Source organism: Rhamphochromis longiceps, linkage group LG23, assembly GCF_057381845.1.
Source record: "Rhamphochromis longiceps isolate RC_006_pf linkage group LG23, R_longiceps_female_GT1.1, whole genome shotgun sequence".
Lineage (NCBI taxonomy): Eukaryota > Metazoa > Chordata > Actinopteri > Cichliformes > Cichlidae > Rhamphochromis > Rhamphochromis longiceps.
The window spans coordinates 2,443,598-2,451,722 of record NC_140578.1 but is presented as its reverse complement, the minus strand read 5'-3'; the positions used below and the strand labels follow the sequence as shown (position 1 = coordinate 2,451,722).

General features: G+C 40.0%; 2 protein-coding genes across 2 annotated transcripts in view; both read right to left on the bottom strand.

The window, feature by feature from the left end:
* The window catches only part of btf3l4 (basic transcription factor 3-like 4), a 9,348-nt gene extending 7,748 nt beyond the window's left edge, over window positions 1–1,600 (bottom strand). The window contains exons 1-2 of the mRNA XM_085397964.1: window positions 1,433–1,600; window positions 1,030–1,091 (exon numbers count right to left, since the gene is read on the bottom strand). Coding sequence (XP_085254090.1) covers window positions 1,030–1,083 — 54 coding nt within the window. The 5' untranslated portion in view covers window positions 1,084–1,091; window positions 1,433–1,600. The remainder of the gene's footprint in view (window positions 1–1,029; window positions 1,092–1,432) is intronic.
* A 1,370-nt stretch (window positions 1,601–2,970) lies between these two features.
* On the bottom strand, window positions 2,971–8,125 carry ptgfr (prostaglandin F receptor (FP)). Its single transcript, XM_085398743.1, has 3 exons — window positions 7,607–8,125; window positions 6,473–7,280; window positions 2,971–4,633 (listed from the first exon to the last, which is right to left on the bottom strand). The coding sequence occupies exons 2-3, from the start codon at window positions 7,265–7,267 to the stop codon at window positions 4,325–4,327; spliced, it is 1,104 nt and encodes a 367-aa protein (XP_085254869.1). The 5' UTR covers window positions 7,268–7,280; window positions 7,607–8,125; the 3' UTR covers window positions 2,971–4,324.

Genomic DNA, 8,125 nt, shown 5'->3' with positions numbered 1-8,125 from the left:
TAGATAGATAGATAGATAGATAGATAGATAGATAGATAGATAGATAGATAGATAGATAGATAGATAGATAGATACTTTATTCTGTGTCTAGAGGCAGAACTGGAGAAAACCCCAACAATCAAGTGACTCCCTTTGAGCGAGCACTTATGACAGTGAGAAGGAAAACCTCCCTTTAATTAGGAAGAAACCTCCAGCAGGTCCAGCCTCAGAGAGGGCCAGCCATCTGCCACAAGCAATAGGGAGGGTGAGAGGAAAGAGAAGAGAACAGAAAAGGTGAGCACAGGGAGACCAGACAGAAACCAGACTGAGGGAGAGGAGATAAAAATATAATGACATGTTGCAGCGGTGTATAAACACAAAGAGATGAAGCACTCAGTGCATCACATGCAGTTCTGCAGCAGTCTGACCTATAGCAGCATTACTAAAGGATGGTTTACTGTCCCCTGAGTCATCCCTAACTAAGTTGTATCAAAAAGGAAAGTTTTGAGTCTAACCTTAAAGGCAGAGAGAGTCTGTCTATGAATCCAAACTGGGAGCTGGAAGGAGATCTGCCTCCTATTCTACTTTCAGAAACTCCAGGAACCACAAGTAAGCCTGCAGTCCTGCGTCTTTAAAAGATGACGGGCCAGACTATTAAAAACTTTGCATGTGAGGAGAATGAGGCAACTTTTTTAAAAGGGTTGATATGATCAAGCATTTTATTGTGTAAAATTAGGAAAAACTGTAATAAAATACATAAATTATTAAAATTATCGTATATCAGAACTTTAATACACCACTTAATGGGCACTTTAATGAATACTTGATTCATTTTTTCCTTTTTTTTCTTTTGTTTTTAATCAACCAATTTGATTGTCCAATCAGTGCTTATTTTCTGCAGGCAACACAATTAAAAAAGACTTTAAAAAAGAGCAGTAACTGGTAATTATAACCACGAACTGGAGAACTACAATAACCACCCTGCTTAATGTGTCCTAGGTGATGCTGTACCAGCTCAGCAATCAAAATCCCTTCATTTTTGCAACTTACCTTTCCTCCTATCCGCACCTGGGCTTGAAGTTTTGCCAGTTTTTCCTGATTCATGTTCTCAACTATAGGAGGAAAAAAATAAAGACAAAATACATTTATTTTTAAAACAACGGGAGTATTTGAATGCTGCTGCAAAATTAGCTGGAGCAACAATATGAGCAATGTTACAAAAATACGGAAAAATATCATTATTATTACTATTATTATCATTATCATAAAAACAAGGCGAGAGAATAGAGATGTTAAAGAGACAGGAAAGCTAGATGTAGCAGATACAACTGTATCTGTAGCTCCAGAGCTGACACTAACTTGACAGCAGACGCGCGTGTGTGTGTGTGCGCGCGCGCGTCTCAGACAGCTGCTGAGATGAAAACACAACACTCGGCCCACAGTGAACACACACCGTATCGCTGCTACGCTCGCGCCGGCAGTTGCGCTCCGTCCGCAAACCAACAACCGCACGGGCCGCAAAAACCGCACCCCTCTCACAAAAGCCAGCATCTACGGGAACGAGCCTGCTCCATTAAGCACAGAGGCATGCGGCACCGAAAGATGGAGGTGATGAGGAAGAGATGACGTCACACATCATATGGCTGATCTCCCCCCCCCACCGTCCCACCCCTTCTTCGTCTCCGACCAGCGGGAGGGATTTGGTGTCGTGCTGCCACCTATGGGATGCTGTTTAAAACTACACTAATAACTGTAAAGCGACACTGTCAGCGGACTGGACCACAGTGTGGGAAACTGAAGCCACTCTGGTTATTACCCGTGTACATGTCCCCTTATAGTCAATATTACAGAACAAACAAAAATTGCATGACGAGTGTGGGAACAACGTGTGGCCGCTAGTATGTGTGTGGGACTTTTCACTGATGCCTGATAAATCTAACTTTTAAAAACTCACTCAGTCACAAACTGCACAGTTGCAGGTTTGTCATTGCAAATGCATTTTTCCCAGTGAACAGTGCTACGTTAAGCATGGATGGAAGCAAACGTCTGTTTTTATGGCCTTCTGTAGCAGGCTTATTTATTCATGTATCCCCTGTTTTCATCTGCTGTTCTGCTGTTCTGACTAACTGAGCTCGTCTTGAACCACAGGCTTAGTGAGAGACTTAAACATGTTGAGGTGGGTGCTGTTGTGGTTCCTGGTTTAAACCCCAACCAGGGCCTTTCTGTCTGGAGTTTTCATGTTCTCACTCATGGGTTTCCTCCAAGTACCCCGTCTTCCATCCACTGTCCTAAAACATGCAAACATGCATGTTAATGTTAATTCAAACCCAAATGTAGAGAATAAGCGCTGTGTGAATGTGTGATGTTAGTCCATTTCCAGTTCTGCTTTTGAAAACGATTGTTAATCAAACAATGTGTGCCCATTTATAAAGTTCTGCATGAAGTGACAGAGTGGAGCTTGGAGTGGAATGTAAGTAGACGTCTACAGTGCTTAAAGCAATGTTATAAGACTACAGTTCAGGACACTCAAAGTAAAGATTGTATCTCATATTTCTGTTTTGTCAACAGATGGGATGTAATAACTAACTAAATAATAACATGTCGTTTTAAAATGACACTCACAAAAGCAGCAAAATCCATTCTTTTTCAAAATACATAATAATTTATAATAAGAAATCACCGATTTCTTGCCTATTCTAGTCTCATATTTCAGACTCCTTGGGGCTAAAACAAGACGCACTCTGTCCTCGAAAGATGTTTTAGGTGGAGAAAACCTCGCTGTGAACTCACATTATCTTGACTACAACGCATTAAAAAAAACCATTTCCACCATTTTCTCTTTAATGTTTATGGTTTGTTTTTCCATTTTCCGTTTTATTACACAGTACAGCACAAACACATTGGAAAGTTTTGTGTTGTTTTGTAAAAAAAAAAAGTGTCATGATGCAGAAGCACCGGTGCGAAAAAATCACATTTACAAAGTAATAACGCACCTACCAGCAGACTACTTACTGCTGAAAGACGATCCTCTCAAAACATCTGCTTTCGTTCTGATCATGATCACACTTGAATGCAGCGTTACATACTTCAATCAGAAACTTCTTACTCTGATCATTCTTTACAACACTTTGAAAGAAAAGCACAACACTCACCCGAACCATTTAAAACATCAAACGTACTGATACAGGCAAAAATCATGTTTTCAATTGGTCCATGTTATAACATAATGCAGGCTTAAATTGTTTAAAGGCTGGTACAGTATACACCATCACGTTAACAGCTCACACACTATAAAAAAAGAAAACACTTGATGACATTCAAAACACTCAATGAGCAAAAGTTTACTGTTGTGGTGAAATTGTTGGGAGAAGCTTGTTTTAAACATCAACTAGACTTTCAGCACAAAATATTTGCTTCAGGTAAAACAGTCCTAAGTACCGGTATACCCTTACTGCTTCTGGTCCTGCTAAATGCCAGGGTTGCCTCTTCTCTTTAAAAGCATGAAAGCAACATGGCTTAAGTTTGCAAAGTCGCATTTGAACAAACCACAAGACCTCTTGAATAATGTGCTTTGGACAGACAGCACCAAAGTAGAGATGTTTGGCATCAATGCACAGCCATGTTTGATGAAAACTAAGTACAGCACAATATTAGCACAAAGACATCATACTGATGTCAGCATGGTGGTGGAGGATGATCATTTGTTTTTTTGCACGCTTATTGTCTCTTGCACATCTGTGCAAACCAAATGATTAACACATTATACTGGAATCCTTATAATAAAAAGTTAACATGTAAGGTCAAAGAAGACTCAGTCACAATCAATAAATAGTAGTGCAAAGACACAGGCTGGAGCTGCACGTGGAACAAAGCCAGGAATGAATAAAACAATGTCTACGACTTAACAGTGACTGTTAGTTCGTCTCTAACACTGTGACAGTTTTTGATAGAACTTGTCTAGTGCCCCTGATGCAGAAGGCGGGGCTAAAAGTTTAGAACAAAAAGTCAATACCACAATATACAGTAATAGTGACAATTCATGGTGATCATTTTGCAAATGTTACAAGAAAACATTTGTGGTTTGTGTAAGTGCATTTTTGATAGTCTTCTAGTGTCTCAGTGCGTCTTATTCATCTGCAGGAGCTGAAATGGGATGAAACTTTGCAAAGAGGAAGAGCGCATGCAAAGGAAGAATCAAAGGAATTTTGTTTTGGACCTGGGTCACTTTAAAATTGACCTTAGGATAAGCGTTCTTTAGAAATGTCCTTCTAGTATTCCAAATGATTTTCTTTCCTTTTGTTTTTCAGCACCTTGGCGTTCTCAGATAAAAGACTCAGGACAGGGTTCAGGTGATGGATTTGATGACTACATCATGCACAGGTGTTTTACCGAGGCAGCGGCAATCAGATGACCCACTGGAGCTGCTGGTCTCCGCTGAGCTGTGGAGCATACTGCGCTGCCACCGATGGAGGGTGTAAAATTTCGAGCCACAACAGCCGTGAAGCAACACGAAGATTTTCCTGAGAACAGCCTTCCTCAGCAGGATGTAGACCCACGGGTCCAGGATCTGGTTCCACGTAGCCATGCGTATAGTCAGCAGACTAAAAGACGGAGACTCATCCGTGGCTCTGGTACTCAGAATGGTGACATGGATCTATTGGAGTGGTAGAAAAACAGTTATTCTAAATATTTATCAAATACTTTAATAGAAAACAATTTTAGACTGGTTGTGTTAGACTGGTTGTGATAGACTGGCTGGGAAGTTACAGGAAAAACGAGGTAAGATTAGTGTGTGCAATTTTGCATCTTTGTTGTTATTAAGAAATCTCTAATTCAAAGCATTTACTTTCTTTTTTTTTTTAATATTAGAATTGCTTAATTTGAATAATAATTCAAAACCACGATTATTTGGAAGAGTCTTCAAAGCAGCTGCCATATTTTTCAGCTTGTCTGGCATCTATTGCTTGGCATCACAAGTCCTTAATTAATACATTTGCTGATTTCCACCAGTGTACAACAATTAAACATCAGACATCTTTTACATGATGATGACAAGGATAGAAAAGAACAGTGATGGAAGTGGAGAAAAACCTGTTTGTATCAAACCCTTTAAAATGCAAAGACAGACAAACAGAGCTTTCTTAGGGCACCACAGACATGCTCGGGTATAGTAGGATCTGTTTTCTCACATTCTGTCTCCGTTCCTTTTGGTGATAACAGCTATTATTTCTGCTTATTTTTTCATCACCTCTGTTTCATTTTCCTCCTTCTCATTTCCATATCATTGTCATTTTTAAAGGCCTCTCGATGGAAAACCCCGTCACCAATCACACTCGGCTCCATCACCGCTCGCTTATAGGGGTCATGTTACTCTCCACCTCCTTTATCTGGGAGTCTGCATTATGATGACTCTTCTCTCTGTCTTCATGCTCATGCTTCTGCAATCGATTTTCTTCCAAATGGTTTCATCTTATCACATTTATTGCACTTTTTTTTTTGACTTTTTGTTTTTAATTCAGTGTTTTTTAATTTAAATTTCAGTTTAAATGTTCAGTTTTAGTTTAGTTTTCATTTGTTTCAGTGTTACTTTTATTTTTTTATTGTTATGAGTGTATGGAGGCCATATGTCAGAAGCAACATTTATGGAAATCAATGTAGGTGCTAAAACAAAAACACCTTTTGAACGCCGCTGACTCACAGTCTTGCAGACATGCAGAGTGTCAGTAAACAAATCTATCAAAGTCTCATCAAGGAAGCTGAAATATTTGTATTCTTTTTTCAGTTTATGGGAGTTTCAACGATCTGGTTTTTATTTTTAATTTAACTCACTAAAATGTTTGCTCACACCTGGTTTTGGTTTTAGCATTTAGTTTTAGTTGACTATGATAACACTGTTATTAAACTACTGTGAAAATGCAAACATTACTTAAATTTGTGTGTTTAATCTAATTGACATGAACCTTTTAATCTTACTTGGTTACATTGACTTTAATGTAATTTAATTTATTGTTTTATTTGGGAATTTTTAATTAAATAAATACTAATGCTGCAAAGAATCAGATGACTGGTAATATTTAATCTCAATTTAATTTAATCTCATTCATTTAGTATTGCTGTCATTAATATTTTAGCTATGCTCAGTTAGGCTTCTATTGTTGTGGGAGTGTGATGTGGTTTCTTGTTCTGACCTCCAGTAAGCAGCTGTTAAGTTTGCTAACAATTCTAGTATTTAAAAAAAAAACCTCCCATTATTGCTGTGATGTCGATGTACTTACTCATCTTCAAAATGCATCATGGACACACTGACCAACAGCAGTAGTTTAATGATCAGAAATGCAACATAACACTGCTTTAACAAAGATATATGGAAAGGCTTTAGGTAGCAGGGAACAAATCCAGCTTAGCTTCCTCAGTGTCACTCTACGCTCTGTAATTTTTCGTTTTTCCCTGTAATTTTTAACTGTCTGTTAAAGGTGTGCTGAGGAGGTCTTACCAGTAATGGGCCCCAGCATATGCAGGACACCAGCATGATAGCCAGGAGCTGGCAGATCATCTCTATGTGATAAGGCATGCTTCTGCAGTGATGCTTGTGGCGCAGTTTGGCCTGTATTAGAACACAGCCTGTTAGCGTGTTGCAGGCAATGGAGATCAGCAGTGCCAGCAGCCCCAGCAATGAAAATAGCAGCGGCAGGAGCACATCCAGCCAGTCTTTGGTTTGCTCGATAAGGAAAAAGCACCAGCTCCTGGACCTTTGAACCTTGTAGGGCTTCGACAGCATTACAGGCAGCGCAGCCACCAGTGCAGCAAGCAGCCAGGTGACCCCAAGGAGCCTTTTCATGTGGTGTGAGGCCAACACTGTGGAGTGGAAGATAGGCTTAGTGACTCCAATGCAGCGCTCCACAGCCATAGCACTTCCCAGGAACAAGGGGCTCAAGCCAAAGAACACCATACATGCCCCAAAGATGGTGCATATGATTTGATAAGGATCAAAATTCTCCCATTTCTTTTCAGCACTGTACACAAAAAGCACCAGGGATCCATTAATGAGGTGACCCAGCAGATCTGTGATCACCAGGCTGCTGGCAAACAGCAGGAAGGATGCCCTGGACTTGGTGCGGATGCTGCTGTAGGATTTCAGCAGAATGAACAGAGCAAGGCTGTTGGAGAAGATGCCAACAGTCATAGAGATTACTGATGCAGTGATAGACAGTTCCTTCTGGAAACAGGTGTTATTGGTGGGTCTAACCTCTGACCTGCAGCTGGACTCTGAACTCCCATTAGCTGACATGGCTGGAATAAGTCTGAAAGAGAAGGTAAATGGAAAATATCTGTGTGATTCAATTAGACCAAAACAATGGTTTGGATGAAATCTACTGATAAAATTGACTTGGAAGCAAGTAAGACACAAGTTTAACATTATTAATATTTTCAAGAATAAAGCTTATATACACTTTAAACTCCTATTGCGATTGCTTTTGTAGTAATTCCCACTCATCCATTTCTCTTTCCAATAGGAACAATCAGACCACATCAGAGTGCAGTGAACGCTTCTTTCCTCAAATTCATGACCTTTTTCTGACTATTGAAGATTCCTCGGTTTGGTTGATTTCAATAAATAATTCCTTACCTCAGGTTTGGGCTTCGCTGGGATAGCTCTCCATAAGTTAAAAGCCCCCTCGTTCTCTGTCTTTAAAAACAGAAGAGACGGCAGTTAATGTTGTTCCAGTCCTTGTTCCGTCTGCGTACAGCAGGTGCCAAGTCTCGATGAGGGCGCATAGGCGAGCTCTGAGCTCAGACGCAACTCAAGAGGCTGCACACCAAGAAAGAATCTGCTTTCGTCCTCTTGTATGTGCGTTAACACTCTGGTTGGGGATTGCACCGACTGATAAAATGCTGCCAAGCTAACATGATTTAATTATTGTTATTAATGATTGTAATTATCCATGGAACGAAAAGCGTCTCCAAGTGTGAGCAAATATATCGAAAAGTTTTCCTCTCTTTTCTGTATTGTTCTATGTATTTAGTCGCCCGCACTATTTACGCAGTTATCAGCAGTGTCGGTCGCGTCTCCTGAATTGAATATTCGATAACAAATGTCTTCATAAAGTTGAACCCAAGCGCCCTAAGACCACATCAGTCTTCTCTG

Bases quoted from the DNA above. Each gene is read 5' to 3' on its own strand.
- ptgfr (XM_085398743.1), bottom strand. From the start codon at position 7,267: ATGTCAGCTAATGGGAGTTCAGAGTCCAGCTGCAGGTCAGAGGTTAGA. The intron at 4,634-6,472 runs GTAAGACCTCCT...CCACTCCAATAG, and splicing joins TATGCTGGGGCCCATTACTG to ATCCATGTCACCATTCTGAG.